This window comes from Orycteropus afer, unplaced genomic scaffold, assembly GCF_000298275.1.
Source record: "Orycteropus afer afer isolate SDZICR_OR568_19922 unplaced genomic scaffold, OryAfe1.0 scaffold00059, whole genome shotgun sequence".
Taxonomy (NCBI): Eukaryota; Metazoa; Chordata; class Mammalia; order Tubulidentata; family Orycteropodidae; genus Orycteropus; species Orycteropus afer.
The window spans coordinates 6,082,983-6,105,438 of NW_006921646.1; the positions used below are offsets into that span (position 1 = coordinate 6,082,983).

The window sequence follows — 22,456 nt, forward strand, 5'->3', positions numbered from 1 at the left end:
TTTTTTTTTTTTTTTATGATTTTGAGTTTTGTTCCACATTGTTTTCCCACTCTATCCAGGATCTCCTACACCAGTCCCCCTCCAAGTGGCTTACAGTGGTATCCAGGCACTATCTAGTTCTTTTGCTCTCATGACCATATAGGCTCACATGGTATACCCCCAGTCCCTTGGACTAATTATTTTCATGCGTCTTTGGTTTTCTTCGTTCTTCTTTGCTACGGACAACGAGAGACCAGACCCATCATTGCATCTAGATGGCCGCTTGCAATCTTTTAAGACCCCAGTTGATACTCACCAAAGTAGGATGTGGAACAATTTTTTGTGTAGTATGTTATACCAATTGAGTTTGATGTCCCCATGGTCCCGAGCCCACAGGTCCAACTACTCACTCCCTCAGGGTAGCTGGCTGTTGCCAAGAAGCCACCACAATCTTGTTCCTTGTCAGCTCTACTACACACTTAGATATTCTTATAGCACATACCAATATGCATGTAGAAACCTATACATGGTCATGGGCACACTCCCTTCTGCCTAGACATACCTGATCATTCAAGGGCTGTAAATCTTTACAGAAGTAGATTGCCTTATCATCATCCCCCCACAGAGCAGCTGGGGGGTTTGAACCACTGACTTTCTGGTTAGCAGCCAAATGCCTTACCACTATATCACCAGAGCTCCTTTACATTACCTCAATAAATCAATTCCAACCATAATTAACTTTATACTTATATGTTAATAGCACACACACTTGATTTGTGTACCCCACAGACTTAAGCACTTTTGAATTCAATAGAATTAAGCAAATAAAAAGGTAAAAGTTTCATTTCTATACATACAGTGGTAAACCTCACATTCACATTTATAAACTCACATTAAAAATCTTATTTTGCCTTTGCACGACTTCATCAGTTTGTCTACATTGCAAACTCAACTCTGATTGAATTGTGAAATAAGATGAACCAAAACGATCTTTCTCTTTGCTGCTTTCCTTCAAACAACAAATATATTTGGAGGGTATGTTGTAGATATGAATGCCATACTAAAAATTATAAGACAAATTATGAATCTAAGGGGAAATGAGACCCAACAGGTACAAACCATATGAGTTAAAGGAATTAACTCACCAAGTATAGTGTCCAGTGGACACTTTTATAGAGGGCTAGCACTTGTGTTGGGCCTGTTCATAACCCTTGTGTGGCTTCCTGTCACCCTTCAGATAAAATTCACACCCCTCAGAATGGTGCACATCGCTCTTTAAGAACGCCTGTGCTTATCTGTTGAGTTGGATTCCTCTGCACTCCCTTTTCATCTCAGGGGCCACACTGGACAGCAACAAGGCAAAAACCTTGTGTTAATGAATTTCAGATGTCACTGCAATGGCCAATTCCTCCTCTACCAAGCACCTACCTCCTCTTCCAAATTAAAAAAAAAAAATCACCGCTATGGAGTGGATTCCAAATCATACCAACCCCCACTGGGTTTCCAAGGTAAATATTACCATAGAGAAAGAAGCTGGTGGGTTTGAACCACCAATCTTCTGGTTAGCAGCCAAATGCCTTAACCACTATACCACCAGAGCTCCTTTTCCTTTCTCAAATAGGGGCAGACTAAAACCTCTTTGGAGGGAGTATATGGAAGAGAGGAGACCTGGGAAGTGATTGCTTGGTGATCAGTTGAGCTTTCTCAACTCAGTGAGTGGTCTGTTGTGTATATTATGAGTTTCATTATCTTTACCTTTTTTTTTTTTTTTTTTTTTTGGTGACACCACAGTTCCAACTGGAAAATACTGTTTTGGTTTGCTTTTTAATCTTACAATGATGCAACCATTCCTGTCTGATTTTATGCTTATAGAGTTTTGGGGCCCTGTTTAACTGTGACATGATGAGCTTTTTCTGTTTGTGCAAATTCATAACACTGGGTGTTTCACACATGCCTCTCCCTTTTCCTGAAATCTGAGTTTCCCCATCCTGTTCTTTCACTGGTCAATTCTTCTATTCCTATTTATGTTTCAAACTCAAATCAAGTGCTTCTTCTCTCTGAAGCCCTCCTTGGTCCTGGGGGTCAGATTCAGAGGATGTCATAATTCTCTTTGAATATTTTGTCCTAACTCTAACCACTCTGTAGAATAGTTTGACTGTGTGAAAGGCACTCATTAAATTTTGTGACAAAATGAGCTAAAATGAAGAGATGGCATATGTAAGCAAAGTTGTTGTTGTTCGATGCCATCAAGTAGGTTCCAGCTCATAGTGACCAATACAACAGAACCAATACAATAGAACGAGACACTGTTTAGACCCTGTGCCATCCTCACAATTATCGCCATGCTTAAGCCCATCATTGCAGCCACTGTGTCAATCCATCTCTTTGAGGGTCTTCCCCTTTTTTGCTGACCAAGCATGGTCACTTTATCAAGCATGATATCCTTCTCCAGGGACTGGTCCCTTCTGACAACATGACCAAAGTCTGAAAGACAAGTCTGGCTATTCTTGCTTTTAAAGAGCATTCTGGCTGTACTTCCTCCAAAATAGATTTGCTCGTTCTTCTAGTAGTCCATGGCATGTTCAATATTCTTCACCAACACCATAACTCAAATGCATTAATTCTTCTCTGGTCTTCTTTACTCCTTGACCAGATCTCACCTGCACATGAGGCTATTGAAAATACCATGGCTTGGGTCAGGCACACCTTAGTCTTCAAAGTGACATCTTTGCTCTTTGACATTTTTAAAAGGTCTCTTGCTGCAAAATTGCCCAAGGCAATATGTTGTTTGATTTCCTAACTGCTGCTTCCAAAACAAAGAGAGATGGGGAAATATTGGTCTTGTTCTGGGGACAGCAGGTTCTATCCTACCCTTACCCTCTTCTCACACTCATAGGGAGCAAACAAAAAAAAAAAATCCAGAACATTCTCCAGAGAGAAAGGACCATGTCTCCTTAGAGTACTGGTTTGAATAGAGATAGGCAAATTAGAAATTGGTTATTTAAAATGGGGGGAGATAAAGACATGAAGTGGCTGGCTTACACGCTTTCATGGGTGTGGTTATTCTTAAGCTGATGGTGAAGGGGATGTGAATTTTTGAAGCATAAAAGGGATAATGGCTAGAAAAGCCAGGGGGTGGCCTGTGGTGTAGTAAATTACTTTGTGTGGCTTTTCTACCTGTAAGTCTTTGTAAACTCCAAGGTGGGATTTGCTATGAGCAACTGAGGAGCTCCTGATTGCTAAAGTTGTCCACCTGGAGTATTTCTGTTGGGAGTGGCACAAAACAATGTTCTGGGAGGTTCCCACTCTCTCTCTCAGGTTCTTAGAGTTCTGATGCTATGATTGGCTAGTTTGACCACCCTGCCGGGGTCAAAAGGAGGCCTCCTAGAGGCAGAACTCTCTCTGACTGCTGGTTGAGGAAGACGTGCTGCTGAAAGAGACACGCGCCCCGGAAAGAGACACGTGCTGCTGGGAAAGAGACGCAAGAGACACGCGTTGCTGAGTAAGACACCAAGGAACATGCACTGCTCGGGGAGAGACTGTGAGAGACTTGGCTGAGAGACGGTGGGCTGGGAGAGAGACTGAGCGTTTTTTCCTGAACTTGAATTGTAGCCTGGTGCTTCCCTAATAAACTGCATAATCTGTGAGTTCTGTGTGGCCACTGCAGCAAATTATCGAACTCAGGAGAGAGGTGGTGGGTGCTTTGGGAGGAACGGTTGGAGAAAGGGCTGGAGGGAGGCAGCATGTCTGGCCTTGCAGTAATAGGCCTTGTGCTATTGATGGTGATTCTGCCTTCCTCTTGTGGAATTAGAGGAGGTCAGAACATGTGGCCTCCTTGCCATTTTTGCACTCACTGCCATCAAGTCTATTCAAACTCATAGTGATCCCCATTGGGTTTCTGAGGCAATAAATCTTTATGGAAGTAGATTGCCCCAACTTCCTTCTCTGGAGCAGCTGGTGGGTTTGAACTAATGACCTGGTTAGCAGCCAAATGTCTTATCCACTATGCCACCAGAGCTCCTTCGTAGGGAACCAAAGACATACACTTATGAGCAGAAGGCCTCAAAATAGCTAGGCCTCAGTTTCCTCATCTATGAAACTGTACTTACCTCATGGAGTCGTTGAGGGTAGGAGAGAGGAGTGTTACAGCACCACACTGTGTTTGGCACACAGTAAGGAATCAATTAAAATTTACCATTATTTGCTATATTAGACTAATTCCATTTTTTTATGGGGAAGTCATATGGTTTACTAAGGCATTTTTTTCACAGATACCCTAATGGGATCAAACCTATTCTGAAATTTAGAGTCAAGCACTATGAAAGATGTAGGTGGTACTTGGGAGGTTTTCTATGTGATTGATGAGTCTGACAGTTGAGCAATACTAAAGGAGACCTCCTGGGTCTGAGACCACCATAAAGATGTTGAGAGGGCATGATCTCTGTCTCCACACTAAAAGGGGTTCATGAAGAGAAGTAGTGATGTTTTCAGTTCTCCAGACTGCACATTAAGACCAAATGAAGGTATGTTACAGCTGTATGGAACAGGCTGCCTTGTGAGGTATAAACTTAGTAGTGACAACCAGGGTCTAGACAATTAAAAGAGAAGCTCTAACACCCTCAGCTTTAAAATTGTTGAATCTGAATTATGAAAGGCTATTAAGTACCTACCACTGCCAAGTAGACTCTGACTCATAGTGACCCATAGAGTTTCCAAGGCTGTAAATCCTTAGGAAGTACATTGTTTCATCCTATGGAGCATCTAGTGGATTTGAACCATTGACCTGGTTAGTAGCCAAATGCTTTAACCACTACACCACCAGAGCTCCTTTGGCAGGAATAGGGAAGGCCGAAGAAGAGTTGGTGCCTTTGAATTATGGTGTGGGCGAAAAATACTAAAAATGCCATGGATTGCCAGAATGAACAAATCTGTTCTGAAGATGTGCAGCCAGAATATACAGCTTAGAAGGGAGAATGGCCAGACTTCATCTCACCTACTTTGATCATGCTGTCAGAAGGGACCATTCCCTGGAGGAGGATATCACACTTGGTAAAGTAGAGGGTCAACGAGGAAGGGGAAGGCCTGCCACAAGATGGACTGACATGGTGGCTGCAAAGATGGGCTGAAGTATAGCAAGGAATGTGAAGGTGGCACAGAACCAGGCGGTGTTTCCTTCTGCTGTACATGGGCTTGCTCTGAGTTGGAACCAACTCGATGGCAGCTAGCAACATTAAGTACCTGTTAAAAACTCCTTGCCATCAAGTTGATTCTGATTCATATCCCTATAGGATAGAATAGAACTGACCCAGAAGGTTTTCAAGAACACGAGTTTTTACGGAAGCAGACTGCCACATAGCTGGTGAGTTTGAACCACCAACCTTTCAGTTAGCAGATGAGCACTTTAACCACTGTTCCATGAAGGACCAGGGTCTAGATGATTAAAAAAGATGTTCTAAGATCCTCAGCTTTAAGTATCTTGAGTCTGAAATATGAAAGGCTGTTAAGCACCTGTTATAACTGTGAAAGTGGGAGTTCAAAGCCGTAGCTTGCACTCTCTGATTTTCCATTTGACTGTGGGCTAGTTCACTTAACCTATCTTTGCCTCAGTTTCCTTATCTGAGGAATGGTGATAACAGCACCTATTTTCCTCAGAATCAAAGGATTAGATCTTTTAATGAGTGCAAAATACTCAACACAGTGCCTGATGGTTAACCCCTGATAAAAGGCAGTCATTTTTATTATCAGGTTCAATGTTCGCTCATGTTTCTGCTAATATATAAATTCATATCAGTGTCTAGAAGCTCTAGTGGTGTAGTGCCTAAGGCACTCAACTGCTAACCAGAAAGCTGGTGGTTCAAACCCACCAGCCACTCCTCGGGAGGGTTGGGCCATCTACTTTCCTAGAGATACTGTCTCAGAAATCTAAGGAGGGGTCACTATGAGTGGAATCCAACTCCACGGCAATGAGTTTGGTTTTGATTTGGATCAATGTCTAGACATCTTTTTTGCCTCTCAAGCTTCACTGTGTATTACCAGTTGCTCTTCAGTGTTTTCATGTCCAGCTTATTCATTTTGGTTAATCAAGGCACTAGCCATCACCAGAGAAGTTTCATAACCCACTAACCCACTGCTATCTAGTGGATTCTAACTCATAGCGACCCCCATTGGGCTTCTGAGGTGGTAAATCTTTATATAAGTAGATTGCACCGTCTTGGTTCTGCAGAGTGGCTGGTGGGTTTGAACCACCAACCTTCTGGTTAACAGTCAGATACCTTAGTCACTGTGCTACCAGAGCTCCTTGAGAAGGTTCATACAAAAAAAAAAAAAACAGTCATTGCCATCGAGTTGGATCCGACTCAGGGGTTTCTACAGAAGTAAATTGCTCAACCTTTCCTCTGAGCAGTGGCTGGTGGGTTTGAACCGCCAGACTTCTAGTTAGCAGTCAAATGCCTTAAGCACTGCGCCACCAGAGGTCCCGAGAAGGTTCATGAATACCTATAAAGTACCTACAAACTTTTGTCTTGGTTTTAGAGGTTATTTTGAAGGGAACCATAGAGGACTGATGATTTCTGATTTGAATTCTGTTTCTCCTGTTCTATACAATTCTAGATAGAGAAAGGTATTCTCTAAGCCAAGGGAATGTGTACTTATTGGGTGGGCTCCAGAGTAAATGCCCTCCTTTAAGTGACATAAATAGTCCAGTCACTATTTCTAGGCTCTATTAAGAAGAGGAACAGACCTGTTTCCTCTAGTGTCCCCTGAGTGCTGATAACTGCATGCCAAGGAGTTGGCCAGATCATGTGGGATAGGCAGCTGTCTACATGGTGTAATTTGAGGGGTTTGAGGAAATCCCCCTGCTTAAAATACTATCTTTCTGCAATGGCCCTGACACATGCCTGAAATGTATTACTTACTGTTCAGAGTAAGGTGCTGCTAAAATGCAATTGTTATCCATGAGTGGACTCACATTTGGCCATTATCACTCATTAGCACCTCAGTTTAAATTAATTTATCAGATTAGTTGGCTAAATTGAGAGTTCCAAAGATAAGCAGGCAGGACAAATAAGTTTTAATGAGGGAACTCAATCCTAAAGGGCCAGAAGTATAGGGAATTGGGCCATTCAGGTGAGAGAACAGATGGTCAAAAGAGTTTGGGGGCAGCTGGAAGGGCCTGGTCAAAAGTCAAGATTAGGGACATGTAGAATGTGTGTTGTAGAGGCTCTGAAGACTATTCCAGCATTTCTCTATTTTGAATGTTACCAAAATGAAGATCTTTTTTTTTAAAATAGCACTTTAAAAAAAAAAAAAAAAAACAACTTGGGGATATTTTCTTAGGTTATTTCCCAAAAGTGTGATTCCCAGGTCAAAATAACTATTTTGATTGCATGATGCTAAAGTGCTATGAAGCCACCAGTTCTGTGTAAGAATACTTAGTTTGAAATGTCTTTGTATAATTTGTATTATCATCCTCACAGGCTATTCATTTTTTCATTTAACCAAAAGTTCTTGAGCTCACAGAAAATGCCAGGTGCTGTATTAGGCTCTGTGTATACAAAGGCAAAAAGAAGCTTGGTGGTACAATGGTTAAGTGCTTGGCTGCTAACTGAAAGGTTGGTAGTTCAAATCCACCCAGCAGTTCTGTGGGAGAAAGCCCTGGCTATCTGCTCCCTTAAAGATCATAGCCTGGAAAACCCTAAGAACATTTCTAGTCTGTCACATAGACTCACTATGAGTCAAAATCCATCCAACAGCACCTATCAACAACATACAAAGTCAAAATCAGCAATCCTGACCTTCATACAATCTATTTACTAATCAGTTGAAACAATTTTAACTATTCTTGGGTGTAATATCCTTTCTACTAGATTCCTGCCATTCTTATTATGACTTTTATTTTTCTTGACACTTTAATTATTTTCTCCTGAAAAATATTTTATCTGTCATTTTATATAGTTTTTTTTTAATCACCATATATTTGTTAAACTGATTCAAGCATTACAGTATAATTTATCCATAATCCCATCTCCCAGAGAAAGCCAATGTCAATAATGTGGTTAATAATAATTTTTAAACCACCATATACTGTGTGCCTGTGATATTCTAGCCAATTATTGAACTATGTCTAGGAGGGAGCTATTATTAGCCCCAAATTACAAATTAGGAAACTGAGTCTTTACAGAAGTCAAGATTACACAACTCCTAAGTGTCTGAGTCAGAATTCAAACATAACTCTGTCAGACTCCAAAAGCTGTGCTCGTGTTTATCATACAAGAATAACTTCTTAAACAAACTCTTTAATTGTTAACATCTAAAGGCTATTAAAATCCCCAAAAAACAAACCCACTGCATCCAGATGACTCAGCAACCTTATTGGACAGACTAGAACTGCCCCATTAGGTTTCCAAGGCTGTAAATCTTTACAGAAGTAGACTGCCTCATCTTTCTCCCACAAAGTGGATGGTGGGTTTGAACCACTGGCCTTTTGGTTGCCAGCTGAATTCCTTAACCACTATACCACCAGAGCTCCTAAAGCTGTTAAGAATCATCTGAAAATAAGATTGTCTTGTCATAGACTTAGTTTGGAGTTCCTGGATTTCAGAATCAGAATTTTTATAAACTTTTAAATATAATGAATCTACAAGTGCTAATTATTACGTGAAGAAATTTGGGTAATAGTATACTTTGGCCATCTGCCTTACTACGTTCACTCTTAAAGTTCAGTTTTGGAAGTATTTATTGAACACCCACAATTCTCAAGGCTTGGTACTGAACTAGAGAAATAAAAGGTGGAGGACATGATCCCTGCCTTCAAGGGGTTCACAATCTCTCTGGAGAGTCATTCAGATATGCCAAGGATCCTCAAACAGTGCACATCAGAAGGATTATTAAAATAGATGATTGAGCCCTGTCCGGGAGTTTCTGATTCAGTAGTTGTGGGGTGGGCCTCAGAATCTGCATTTCAAACAAGTTTCCAGGTGCTGCTGATTTGGAGACCTTACACTTTCAGAACTACTGAGCTAGACATATCAAGATCACGTGTGATGAGGTGGCACAGGTGTGCTGAGAGCACAGAGTAGGGGCCATTTTCTGTTTGCATGCTAAAGCCACTGAGGAGACAACTGGGAAAGTCCCTTTGCACCTGAAAATTCCCCCAGAAAAGTTTTAGCATTTAAACCTTGACCACGTAAACATATTACAGTAAGAAGCATGCATTGCCTATACCATTAATTTTCCACTTGGAAAATCCTATCTTTTATTTTAGATCATATCTATATTACAGAATAGAAAGTGTTCAGAGGTAGCAGGAAAGTCTGAGTTCTATTCTTGTTCTGAAAATGGTATGAGAACTTTCACAAGTCACTTCCCATCTCTGAGATTTGGTTTTGGTCATCCATACAATAACGAGATTAATGAGATGATCTTCAAGTTTCCTTCCAGCTCTAAAACTTTATGATTCTATATATTTTGTCTTAATCAGGATAAAAAGGTCCTAAACAGGAACTAGTACCATGTCTTCTGCTTCGAAGTACCTCTTGGTACTTAGCTCAGTGCCTCGAACACAGTAGCTGTTCAGCAAATGTTTATAAATCGCTTGAATCAATTGATACCAGTGAAAGAAAATAGAGATTCAAATTCCCCTCACCCTAAGGCTAACCCTTACCCCACATGATTAGTCGCCAGAAGCTCTCATTTTGAGCAGCCATTCCTTTTTGCCACCACTCACCCACACCGCTAACTTTTAACATTGTTCCAATCCCCATTCATTTCTCTTGGGCACAATGTTGAAGGAAATTATCCACTAACTCAATTGTCTTTCCATTCATTACCTTGCTTCCTGATTTTATTTAATCTGGCTCATGGCCCTTTTGTGCTCTGAGTGCAACCTCTAACACACAAAGAGCTACCCCCTACATTGTTCATCTTTTTAACCCAGCATATGCTCCATGAATTAGGGCTTGCGCCTTTCTCGCCTATTTAGGCAACAATTTACCTTCTTGGCTATAATAATCATTAAGAGGATTAAAGAAAAGTATAAATACACATAAACAAATATAGAAATATGTATGTGCCACACATATGTCAAATGAAGTGATTAGAATTTAGCACATAGTAAATGCTCAATTAATATTAGATATTACCTCTTTATAAATTCGACGGCACCTATCTCTCCAAGCCTGTGACTTGGGAATCTGGCAATCTTAGTTTATAAAAAGTGCTTTTCTGAAAAAGGCAAAAATTTTCTCTGAAGTCTGCATTTCTAAAAGAGTAAACAGCCATCTGTCTTTTCATTATAATATGCAATAAAAATAGCAGGGGCAAAGATTGAGGCAGGGAAATTCACAGGATCTCAGATGTGTTCTCTTTTGGGCTTAATTCAATTCTGTTTTAAAAGTATCTGTTTAGCACCTTCCAAAGGGAGCTATGTGGTCTTAAAATTTTTACAGTATAGTTTCTGAGCTTGAAGAGCTTATGGTGTTGTGGGGGAACATGAGGAATTAGGAAACTAGGGTCCTTGAGTGGTGGGGGCACTCAATGTTTGCTGCTGTTAGAGATGATGCCAGGAGGACCGTAAACACTTAGATTAAAAAAAAAAAAAAAAATCTGATGTGTCAGATTACTAGTACAAATAATAATCACTGTGAGTTTAAAAACTCTTGGCTGGAGAGGTCAGGGAAAGTTGCAAGAAATTCAAATGGCCTTGAGTTGGTCCAAAAGTACGGACTGAATTTGGAGATATGTATGGAATTTGGGCTAAAATATGTATTCTGTGTTCTCTTTATGGCCTTGCATCAGAGCCCTAGCTTTTTGCCAATATAGCTCCCATTCATAAGAATGACTTCAGAGATAGATAACTCTGATGACTGCCAATGAGAAGTGTGACTTTCATATCTAGTGGTTGTCTCTCTAATAGAGTAGCATCGTTGAACACAGAAGCAAGCTTAACCTATCCATGGAGAAGGGACATAGTTTCTGTAAAGGAGAGATCGTGGTTCATTAGATCACCAGAATTTGTTTAGGAGATAAATAAGCCTGTGTACAAGAGTGAGCAAGACTGGATTTAGACGTTCAAGTTACACATTGAAGGCTATAAAAAAGGTTCCACAGCTATAGTATTGCTATTCTAGTTTTGACTGTGGCGGGCTGTCCATATTTGTTTTTAGCAGCACATAATCTAAAAAGAAGGAGCCTTGGAGGCACAGTGCTCTCTGTTGATAACGGAAAGGTTGGCAGTTCACACCCACTGAGCAGCTCCTCTGGAGAAAGACCCGGCAATCTGCTTTTGTAAAGATTACAGCCAAGAAAACCCTATGGGGCAGTTCACTCTGTCACATGAGGTTGTTATGAGTCAGAATTGACTCCATGACATCTAATAACAACAACAACAATCTAAAAAGAGAACTAAAACAGAGTTGGAAAGAGGAAGTATATGTTGAAAATGTAAGTTTGTCTAATTACTGAGTAAATTTCATCAAGTCACGTTAATGTATATCTGCACTGTCATTTGGACCTTGAACACCCTGTGTGTTAACCATAGGTAAGCTAATATTTCCAAACTTTAAAAGATGATTCAAATAGAGCATCTTCTTAGTTTCTTCTTTAATAAAGATGGAAATAAAGTCTATCATCCTTTTCATTTTCTTTCACGTTTTGCATTGATGACAATCTGAAGATCCTACTGATTCTCTGGTTTTCTGCTTTTGATTTATTTTCAGAAACTTTTATTAATTCATTTCACATGTAGTGGGGGATACAAAAAACATAACACAAAGCATTTTTGTGTCAATTTCTGTCTTTATTCACCTACTCAAATCTTGCTCATCCTTTAACACCCACTTTAAGTTCTGCATCCTTCATGGAGCCTTCCTTGACCTCATCACTCACCTCTGAACCTTGCTCTTGTGGATGAAACCTTCAGTTAGCGCTTATACAATACCTTGTTAAATTTCTTAAATTCATCTTGTGTTACTTAGAAGAGCAGAATGGCACTGTGGGTAGGAGAGTGTCCTAATACTTACTAGCTATGTTGCCTTGGGCAAGTTATTTCTCTCTGTTACTTTTTCCTTATCTGTAAACCAATGAAGATGGTTTCTTCTCTGCTGGTGTCATAGAGTTTATATGAGGATCGATATAATGCCTAGCACATCACTGATGCTCAATCAATGTTGGCTGTTATTACAGTGTCTGTTTTACCTCTTCCAACCCACCCAACCCACTGTCAGCACTTAGCCTTTATGTTCAATGAAAGGATGATGTGTTCTGCCCTCAGTATGTTTATAATCTAGTTGTAGAGACAAAACAAAGAAAAATGACAAATACAGGGTGCATATTATTGACAAATGAGGTAAACAGTAAACAAATGTTTCCATTTCTATTTTTGAAGTTCCTACCTAGCAAGATGTTCCACTAAATTTTGGGGACTTTTTCTTCTTTCTCTCTTTTTTTTTTTTTTTTTTAAACTTAGATGTTCTTCGTGGCTTTTCCAAGACTCACATGAACAATTTTAAAAGATAGTAGATAATTCCCTCATCAGCACACATACACACACACATAATGGACTCTTTTCTTTGTCAGTTAGACAGGGTTTTTGTTCATATACCTGGTCTTTTGATCCGAGGCATACATTTTCCTAGACTTCTAATAAGGTGTTTTATAACAGTCTCCAGGCTTCCTGTAGTCTTTATATGTTCTAAGCTTCTCCCTTTTGTTTTTGCCTATCTTGCAATACTCAGAAACTATAAAATCTTTGTCTACAATTCTTTCAAGAAATATTTTTACTGAAATTGTCAGTACTAAATGTGTAGAGTCCCCAAAATAAGTCTAAGCTATTTGTATGTCCTTAAAAAACCAAATGAATTGGGAATGACTTTAAATATACTTTACTGGAAAATACACACTCTGTTTCTCCAACCTTGCTGAGAAAACGGAAAACTGGCTAAAAGAGATTTACAAACTTGAAATAAATAAGTATCACCTTAAGGACAAGTGCCAGTTCTAACTTGACTACAGAGTCCCTCACATTTCTGAAGTTGGGATACCCTGGATCTCCTAGCTGTCTACTACTACCACAATTATCTCAACTTTAAAAGGAAGCTTTAGTCATTTAGACTATTTGATGTCTTACAGTTAGCAGTGGATTTTCACATGTGTTCCACACATATAAAATATCTGTGAAATTTTAATTTTCTAAATAATTTTACAACAGTTGAGGAAGTTGGAGATATTTTAAGGCATAGAAAAAGTGGATTGCTGTTGGCTTGCTCCAATTTTTCCCTTTCTGTTTCACTTCACCAAACAATGAGAGACTAAAAAACAATGAAAGTGAATGTTTCAAAATTGAACTTTAAACATGCAGTAATTCTTTTTCTAGGAGAGAAATAAGTAAATGCAGACTCAAATTATTTCCACCTGACTAATTGCAAATAGCTTATAGAGAAAACCCTACACAGTCCTAGTTTTACAAGTGCATCGACCAGACTCAGAAGTACTTAAAAAAAAAAAATGTGGCAGGAATTTCTTTCAAATTTACTTCTAAACTTCTGTGGTTAAAGAAATTACTAATGTCAATCCTCTGAAAAGGACTTGATTAAATCCATATCAGGTAGAATATGGAAGACACCTAATGATTGATTTGGATGTTGTTCAAATTAATATTAACAAATTCTCCTTTTTCCTGTGAGTGGTTAGCATAATCATGGTCTTCATCTTTTCCAAAAGCACTTGGATTGAATTTTTACAGTGATTTTTCTGATTCTTTGTTGGTTTCTTGAGATAGCACAGGTGACTTGTTTTTATTATTGAAACTATATTTTGATGAATTAAAATATTAAGCTCCCTACCATGGGGGGAGTCACTTTCCATGCAAAATATACCTGAATGTTTAATAATTATCTTTAACAGCAGTTTTAGGTAAATAAAAGTTCTTTGCCAAACATGGTTCATGTTTTGTAACTTCCAGCTCTGAAGTACCCACCATGTATGTTGTTGTGCCGTCGAGTCGGACCGGACTCATAGGGACCCCTCCTTGGGTTTCCGAGGCAGTATCACTACGGAAGTAGATTGCCCCATCTTCCTTCCGAGGAGTGGCTGGTGGGTTTAAACTGCCAGACTTCTGGTTAGCAGTCAAATGCCTTAGGCACTATGCTACCAGAGCTCCCATCCACCATGTATATCAGACATATTAAATGATAATCACTTTGTTGTTATGTGCCATGAAGTCAGACCCAACTCATAGCGACCCCTCCTTGGATTTCCGAGGTGGTATCACTACGGAAGTAGATTGCCTAACCTTCCTTCCAAGAAGTGGCTGGTGGGTTTGAACCGCCAGCCTTCTGGTTAAGAGTCAAGTGCCTTAGGCACTACGCTACCAGAGCTCCTGTTAATCACTTTGTTGTTGTTGTTGTTGTTGTTGTTTGCCGTCGAGTCGGCCCCAACTCATAGTGAGCCCTCCTTGGGTTTACTACGGAAGTAGGATTGCCCAACCTTCCTTCCGAGGAGTGGCTGGTGGGTTTGAACCGCCAGCCTTCTGGTTAGCAGTCAAGTGCTTTTAGCCACTATGCTACCAGAGCTCCCACTTTAGCACTGATTGAATATTTAGTCCTACAAAGATCTATAGGAAGTGAAAAAGTTGAACTTGATTTAATGGGTGCACCTATTTTGAATCACATTCTTTCCCAAGATGGTTAAAATCAAAATACTTATTCAGCTTTTCACCTTTGGAACCCTGCAAGGTGAAAGATCATTCCAAAAATTTCCATCATCATCATAAACATACTCAGCTTTATTGTCATAATAGGTAATATTTATTAGAAGTTTACTCTGTGCCTGGCTATACACTTTATGTGCAGAATTTTATTTGCTCCTTAAAACAGCCCTATAAGGTAGGTGTTATTATCCCCATTCAGGGTTTTAAAGCTTAGATTTAAGTAACTTGACCAATGTCCCGTTAACTAGTAGGCTCCAGAGCCCAGATTTGAAACCAGGCTAACTGAGTTAAAGCCTTGCTTCTAATTTCCATTTTATTTTGGTTAAGCCCATTTAGTTCACTTAAATTTGGTCTAAACTGACTTTAATTTTAACCTTTTCTGGGGACCCATTTTGAATGAAAAGTTTTATGGTCTTCCCTTTCATCAACAAATGTTGGATAAAGACGTATTTGTTCAAGAACCTTACAAGGTAGACTAGGGAGACAAAGCATAAATAACTGCAATGTTAACAAAAAGAGATCAGAAGAAAGCATGATTGTCAGACGGGTGGGTTGGGCAGTGAATGAATGCTGCGAGTCTGTTCATGGGTGAAGATGGAAGTACAACTGTGTCCTGAAGTGTGGGAAGAAGGCTTTGAAAAATAAGTAAAGAAAGGAGGGCACTCCAAAAACGGGTTGACTGCCTCAGCAAAGACAGAAAGTCTGGAAACTGGTAGGTGAGTGTGAACAAATGGGAATAGTCCAGTTTGGCTGGACCTGAGGGCTTGAGAAAGGGAAGGGAAGCTAGAGGGGATGAGGGCTAGGTGGCAAACATTCATTTACTGATGGTCTCTACTCAGTGCCCTGGGTAGTTTTTTTTTTTTAATCCAGTTTTTTTCTGACTCATAGAAACTCCCACTGGGTTTCCAAGGCTGTAAATCTTTACCAAAGTAGATTGCCTCATCTTCCTCTTGGAGCAGTTGGTGGGCTTGAACCCCTGACCTTCTGATTAGTAGCCAAATGCCTTACCCACTACATCACCAGAGCGCCTTCAGGGTAGTTTTAGACCCTCATAAAAGGAAAACTTTGAATACTCAGGAGTTTAATTTGGGTCATTTCTGCTCTTCCCTTAGCTGTTTTATGACCCTGTGTCATCCTACTTAGGTTTCATTTTCCTGTCTGTAAAAAGGAAATAATTCTTGTTCCCTTGGGTTTTCTTCTAGTCATTAAAAATGAATGAGTTGGGCCACAGTATTCAGACAAAAGGAAAATATGTAATATTTAATAAGATACATTCATGAAATTCACTGTTTATTCTTTATAAACAAGCACTGCAGAAAACTTTTAATGAAACATTTAAATTCATTAATGACTGTAGCTATACAGATCCTCAGACACACTCATTTTCCCTTTAAATGGAAGGAAGTTGAAAAAATTAAAATGGAATGTAGTTAGCTTTCAATGATTTAGGCCAAGACAATTCAATTTATGGATTACATAGAATTTTAATTAACTCATTTCACACGTCGTTATCAACTCTACATGAAGTTAAAAAGGACAAAGGATGAAAGTCGAATTGGCCAGTTTTCCGCGTTATTTTCATACAGGGAGAGAAAAGGGGGTTTCCTTTGAGACAAAAAGATTGGGTCAGCTAATAATTGCTGGTATTGCTTCACTGGTAATAATAGACTGATGAAAAAGGTGAATACAACGCAAAAACGCCGATTAAATCACCCTCCCACCCTCGTTCAGATCAGGAATTTTCCTCTCCCTCCCGCCTTCACAGATGGGGCTGTGACAGCATCTGGCATCATAATACTAACATTTGTTTCGTGCTTTCCTATTTACGGGGCACTTCCACACACATCACTTCTTAGGAATCAGGATCCATTGGTACCTTCATGCATTTTAAAAATAGAAATCTGTTCGAGAATTTTGGGCTGTCATTTAACAACTGAGATCTGTAACCCTCTCCCGAAGAAGCGGAGTTCTCCTCCAGTTTTATTCCAGGCCTGACACCCCCACTCCCTTCATGAAACGGCCGTGACTCACGATCTTGCAGCTCCTTCGCTCCCTACGCGCCCCTCAACACACACAAACCCCCAAGGACTCAACCCGAGCCACAGCGCTTCGTCAACCCGCCCAACCAGACTTGGAGGTCTCGGGTCTGAGTCACACAGAAAGACCACCCTCGTCGGCATCCCCACACACAGTCCCTCACACCCCAGCGCGCCGGCCACCCGGCCTCCCAGCCTGACACACCAACGCCCGTCGTCTCCGCGCAACTTGTTATGCTCGAGCTCGAGCCCTTGACCCAAAAACCTCCGAGAAACCAAGAGCGGCAAAGGCGGCCTCGGGCGGCCTTTGATGGCTTTGTTATTGTTTGGGTTTGAATCGATACGCCCCTCCCCATCCTTCCTCCCCCGCGGCCCGGCACCCAGCTCCCGCCTCCCTTCACGCCCCGCGCCCCTCCCCCTCCATTTTGGCGCCTTTTCCTTCCCGCCACGTCGTGGCGGCGTAGAGATCATTCTGACCGCGAGAGCCAGGCGGAGTGCGCCGTGTTATGCAAATAAGCCGGCCTCTGGTTGGCTGGAGCCCCGCCGGCGGGGGCGGGGCCGGGGCGCGGAGACAGAGCGCGCGGGGCGGAGGGAGAGGGGAGTCACCCCGTCCAGCCGCTTCCCCACCCCTTCTCCTCCCTCCGCGGGCCCGGCAGCCCGGCTCCCCGCCTCGGCCTCCGGGAGAGGCCCCGCCCCATCCCCGCCCGCCCGCTCGCCCTCCCCTCCCGCCCGCGCGCTCCGCCCCTTTACTCCTGGCGGCTGGGCGAGCCCGGCGTCTGCTGCAGCAGCCGCGGTGGCAGAGGAGGGCCGAGAGGGCTCGGCGGCGGCGGCGGGACCGACAGTAGGAGCTCCAGCAGCAGCAGCTGCCACGAATCCCCTGTCCCGCGTCGCAGAGCCCGCTGCCGCACAAGCCCCACGAGCCGCCCACCCAGCCGCCCTCGGCACAGCCTGACCCGGCTGGCAAGCCCGCCCGCTGCCAGCTCCGGCAGCGCCCCCAGTCGTCCTCCGACTGGTCCTCGGCCTTCAGCTTCAGCCGCAGCCGCAGCCGCAGCCGCACCACCACCCGCAGTCGCGGCCCTAGCCCCAGCCATAGGCGCAGCCACCGGCGCAACCCTAGCTGCAGCCCCAGCTCCAGCTCCAGCTGCAGCTTCTCCAGGCACCGACCCTACGCCGACGCCCTGGAGGTTGGGATGCTCTTGTCCAAAATCAACTCGCTTGCCCACCTGCGCGCCGCGCCCTGCAACGACCTGCACGCCACCAAGCTGGCGCCGGGTGAGCGCCCCCCCCTGGCTCGGGGATGTGTGTAGGGGGGTGGCTGAACCCCCAAGGTAGGGTGTTTGGGGTACGCGGGCAGGCACTGAGTCCCCCGTGCCTCTTCCTCTCCTAGGCAAGGAGAAGGAGCCCCTGGAGTCGCAGTATCAGGTGGGCCCGCTATTGGGCAGCGGAGGCTTCGGCTCTGTCTACTCAGGCATCCGCGTCGCGGACAACTTGCCGGTGAGTGGGCGCCCCGCAGTGGGGAGGGCGCGCTGCGGCCGGGGGGCGCACGGTCTGCTTTGACCCGGGCCAGGCACCTAACAGGGTCTCTCTGGGCTTTCAGGTGGCCATCAAGCACGTGGAAAAGGACCGGATTTCCGACTGGGGAGAGCTGGTAAGTGTCCTGGAGGAAGCGACCCCCCGTGAGGGCAGGGGAAGGGGGCGCCCCTCTTCTCCCGCCCTAACGCGGCCCCCTCGCCCTTGCAGCCCAATGGCACCCGAGTGCCCATGGAAGTGGTCTTGTTGAAGAAGGTGAGCTCGGGCTTCTCCGGCGTCATTAGACTCCTGGACTGGTTCGAGAGGCCCGACAGTTTCGTCCTGATCCTGGAGAGGCCCGATCCGGTGCAAGATCTTTTCGACTTTATCACGGAAAGGGGGGCCCTGCAGGAGGAGCTGGCCCGCAGCTTCTTCTGGCAGGTGCTGGAGGCCGTGCGGCACTGCCACAACTGCGGGGTGCTCCACCGCGACATCAAGGACGAGAACATCCTCATCGACCTCAGTCGCGGCGAGCTCAAGCTCATCGACTTCGGGTCTGGGGCGCTGCTCAAGGACACTGTCTACACGGACTTCGATGGTGAGCCAGGCCCGGGAGGGAACTGCCCAGGTGACTCGGCCCAGCCTGGAGGCCTCGGCCAGTCTCCTTCTCCGGCCTTTTGTAAAGGTCATCGGGCCGTCTGGCTCGCTGCTGGGAGGGGTGGGGCGAGGGAGCGCTTCCCAGCGTAGTAAGGGGATTTCAAACTAACTGAACCTGTAATATTTCTGGCATGATCTTATTTTTTTTATGTGAAATTCAGTGAGTGCCAAGCGTTCCCGATGAATAAGAGGTTACGGGCAACCGGCTGTAGCCCAGATTTTTGAAGTCTGACCCACTTTCCCCGCCAGTAAAAGGATGGGAGGGGAGAGCGGGAGAGATGAAAATTGATGCCGCCTTTGTAATTTTTGTTTTGTTTTATGAGGGAGTTTCTGTAAGGGAGTTTTTAGAGCTGCAGTTTTTCCCCTTTGATCCAGGAAAGGATAAGGGATAGAAACAGTAGTTTTAACTTAATTCATTTTGTTGCTGTATTCCCCCCCCACTTTGGTGTCGACGGGTGATGGAGTTAGGAATGTTGTGAAATAAGATCTGTTGTTGGTTTGAAAATTAGTTGGGTGTCTCCTCAGAGAGGATGAAAACCTACCCTAGGGAGGGGCTTGGTGCGGGTTCTTTCAGAAAAGAAGGAATGAGGATCTTGAGATCAAAGCAGAGGAGGGTGGGTCATCATCCGAGCAGCTTAACCTAACAAACGACAGCCTTTCAAAACTTGTGACTCGGGCTTGTGGTTTGTGTTTATTTGCCCTTGGAGGACGCTGGGTTGGGCTGCATTTTTTGTATTTAACAGTTAATGGCTGGCCGGGTCCTCCCATGTTTTTTTTTTTTTTTTTTCCATCGAGTCTTTGCTGCCCCCTAGTGAGCACCAGAGGGTTGGCAACTTTTTTTTTTTTTTTACAACCCAAAGTTTGTAAACAGGAATCACGTGGTCAGAAACCAGCCCTGCAGCTCTTGTCTACCTTCCCAGTCTGGGGAGGAAAGGGTGTGGTTGTCTGCCCCTGCACGCAGAGGGTGGGGAGGAAGGCCGCTCAAAGGGCACCCTGACTTTTGATGTTATGCAAGTGTCCTTGCTTGGACAGAATATGAGATGTGAATCTCACCCTGGATCCTGGGCAACAGTGCAGTTTGAGGATAGTCTGGCATACTTGCCTTGATGGTGCAGACACTCATCCATTCATCCCTTGTGAATGGTCTTACCACATGCAGGCCCCAGGTTTGGACCTGCTGCCAGCTCTATGTCTTGGAGCAGTTTGTAAAGCATTTCGGTTTATGGTTTGGTCTGGTAGAGAGGTGGGTAATGCTTTGGGTTGGAGAGATGCCATAAACCACTCATCTATTCTTCTTTTAGTCCAGGGGTGGGGTGGGGTGAGGAATGGGGTTCACCCAGTTCCTGAGGAAAAAGGAGAGGAGTGAGTGCTTTTTTAAAAAATTACTCACCATACCACCTAGTTGCTTTGTGTTTGTTTTTGCTAAAAGTATGTTCTGGCTCACAGGGACCCGAGTGTATAGTCCTCCAGAGTGGATCCGCTACCATCGCTACCATGGCAGGTCGGCGGCCGTCTGGTCCCTGGGGATCCTGCTGTACGACATGGTCTGTGGAGATATTCCCTTTGAGCATGATGAAGAGATCATCAGGGGCCAAGTTTTCTTCAGGCAGAGGGTCTCTTCAGGTAACTTCTGGGAACCTCCTGGGGTGGGGGGTGAATTTAGGAGAGCTTCACTGGGCATACTGTGCCTAAAGATCTACTTGATCTTTCAACTCCTGGCTGTTTTTCCAGGGTGTGAAAAGTTGAGGGCTCTTTTTAGCTTTCTTCCTTAGGGCAGCAGCTCTCTAAATATTGTGGTTCCAGTGACCTCATTGTGGGTGGTGTTCATGCTTGTAAGTTGTAGGTGAATTGAATCACATCATCATGCTCAGTGGTGTCTCATCAAAATCCATTGTCATCATCCTTCCTATTGTTGGCAAGTGGGCGTCGTGGGAAAGGCCCCAGCTATTGATGTTTGAAAACCACAGGTTTAAGAGGGGAGCTGTTTTGTTTTTTTTTTTTTTTTAAGCTGAGAGCAGGCTGGAAGATCCAGGTATGAGAGTACTTAGCACACAGCTAGCATTCTAGAGAGAGCATGGCTTGCTTTGGACCCCAGACTTGCGAGGCCCTGGGAAGCACATTGGGAAGGCCTTTGCATTTTAAAAACAAGTTGAGTCATTCATAACCTCTGTTTATCCTGCTTTCTGCAGAGTGTCAGCATCTCATTAAATGGTGCTTGGCTCTGAGACCATCAGATCGGCCATCCTTCGAAGAAATTCAGAACCACCCGTGGATGCAAGATGTCCTCCTGCCCCAGGAAACTGCTGAGATCCATCTCCACAGCCTGTCACCAGAGCCCAACAAATAACAGCCTTTCTGACAGGTCCTCCCCTCCCTGTCAGAAGCTTGAGGGAGAGGGAGCTTCCATCTCCAGCTTCCCAAGTACCAGTGACACTTCTCACCAAGCAGGACAGTGCTTGATAACAGGAACAACATTTATAACTCATTCCAGACCCCAGGCCCCTGGAGGTTGCCTCCCAATGAGGGGGGAAGAGACTCCACTCCAGGTGTCCTAGGCCTCTCCCATAGATGCTCTCTCCTCATAGGTGTCCAGCATCACTGGACTTCTGCAAAATCCCGGGGGTGGGGGGTGGGGGGATGGGTGAGCACCCTGCCATGGAACTGTTCCCTTCATCAGAGTTCTGCTGAATGCCGTGACAGGTCGGGTAGGGGGGATATAGGTTGGGATGGGATGTAGGACTAGCACCATTTTAAGTCCCTGTCACCTCTTCCGACTCTTCTGAGTGCCTTCTGTGGGGACTCCGGCTGTGCTGGGAGAAATACTTGAACTTGCCTCTTTTACCTGCTGCTTCTCCAAAAATCTGCCTGGGTTTGGTTCCCTATTTTTCTCCCCCACCCTCCTCTCCCCTATCCTTCATATGAAAGGTGCCATGGAAGAGGCTACAGGGCCAAAATGCTGAGCCACCTGCCCTTTTTTCTGCCTCCTTTAGTAAAACTTTAGTGAACTGGTCTTCCTTTTTGGTTTTTTACTTAACTATTTCAAAGCCAAGACCTCACACACATACACACACACGCACACACACACAAATGCACAAACAATGCAAATCAACAGAAAAACTGTAAATGTGTGTACAGTTGGCATGGTAGTGTACAAAGGATTGTAGTTGATCTAATTTTTTTTTAATTTTGCCTTTAAGTTATTTTACATTTTTTTTTCTTTTTCTTTTTGGAAAGATGCGCGTTCTAACCTGGAGGTCAATGTTATGTATTTATTTATTTATTTATTTGGTTCCTTTCCCCTGCTCCGAGCTTCCACGGCTGCTGCCCTTGTTTTCTTTCCTCCTTTCCTGTTCTGACTAGGGGACCTTTTGGGGTTGGCTGCGACGCTTGCCTCTGTTCATGGGGTGACGGGACTCAGGCGGAACAGCTGCTGCAGCTCCCTGACTGCCGTGGGGCCCCCTTGCCCACTCACCCAAGTGGGTCTGGGTTCTGTGGGTGACGGGGAGGGGGCGTTGCTGACTTGTGTATATAGGATAGATTTATGAAAAGCAGTTCTGGATGGTGTGCCTTC

At 43.9% G+C, this 22,456-nt stretch overlaps 1 protein-coding gene across 1 annotated transcript in view; it reads left to right on the forward strand.

Moving 5' to 3' along the window:
- PIM1 (Pim-1 proto-oncogene, serine/threonine kinase) overlaps positions 1–21,232 on the forward strand; it is a 101,052-nt gene extending 79,820 nt beyond the window's left edge. Inside the window, exons 2-7 of the mRNA XM_007939411.2 lie at positions 17,613–17,991; positions 18,107–18,213; positions 18,317–18,367; positions 18,460–18,826; positions 20,332–20,508; positions 21,075–21,232. Of these exons, the coding sequence (XP_007937602.2) occupies positions 17,613–17,991; positions 18,107–18,213; positions 18,317–18,367; positions 18,460–18,826; positions 20,332–20,508; positions 21,075–21,232 (1,239 nt within the window). The remainder of the gene's footprint in view (positions 1–17,612; positions 17,992–18,106; positions 18,214–18,316; positions 18,368–18,459; positions 18,827–20,331; positions 20,509–21,074) is intronic.
- The last annotated feature ends 1,224 nt before the right edge of the window (positions 21,233–22,456 follow it).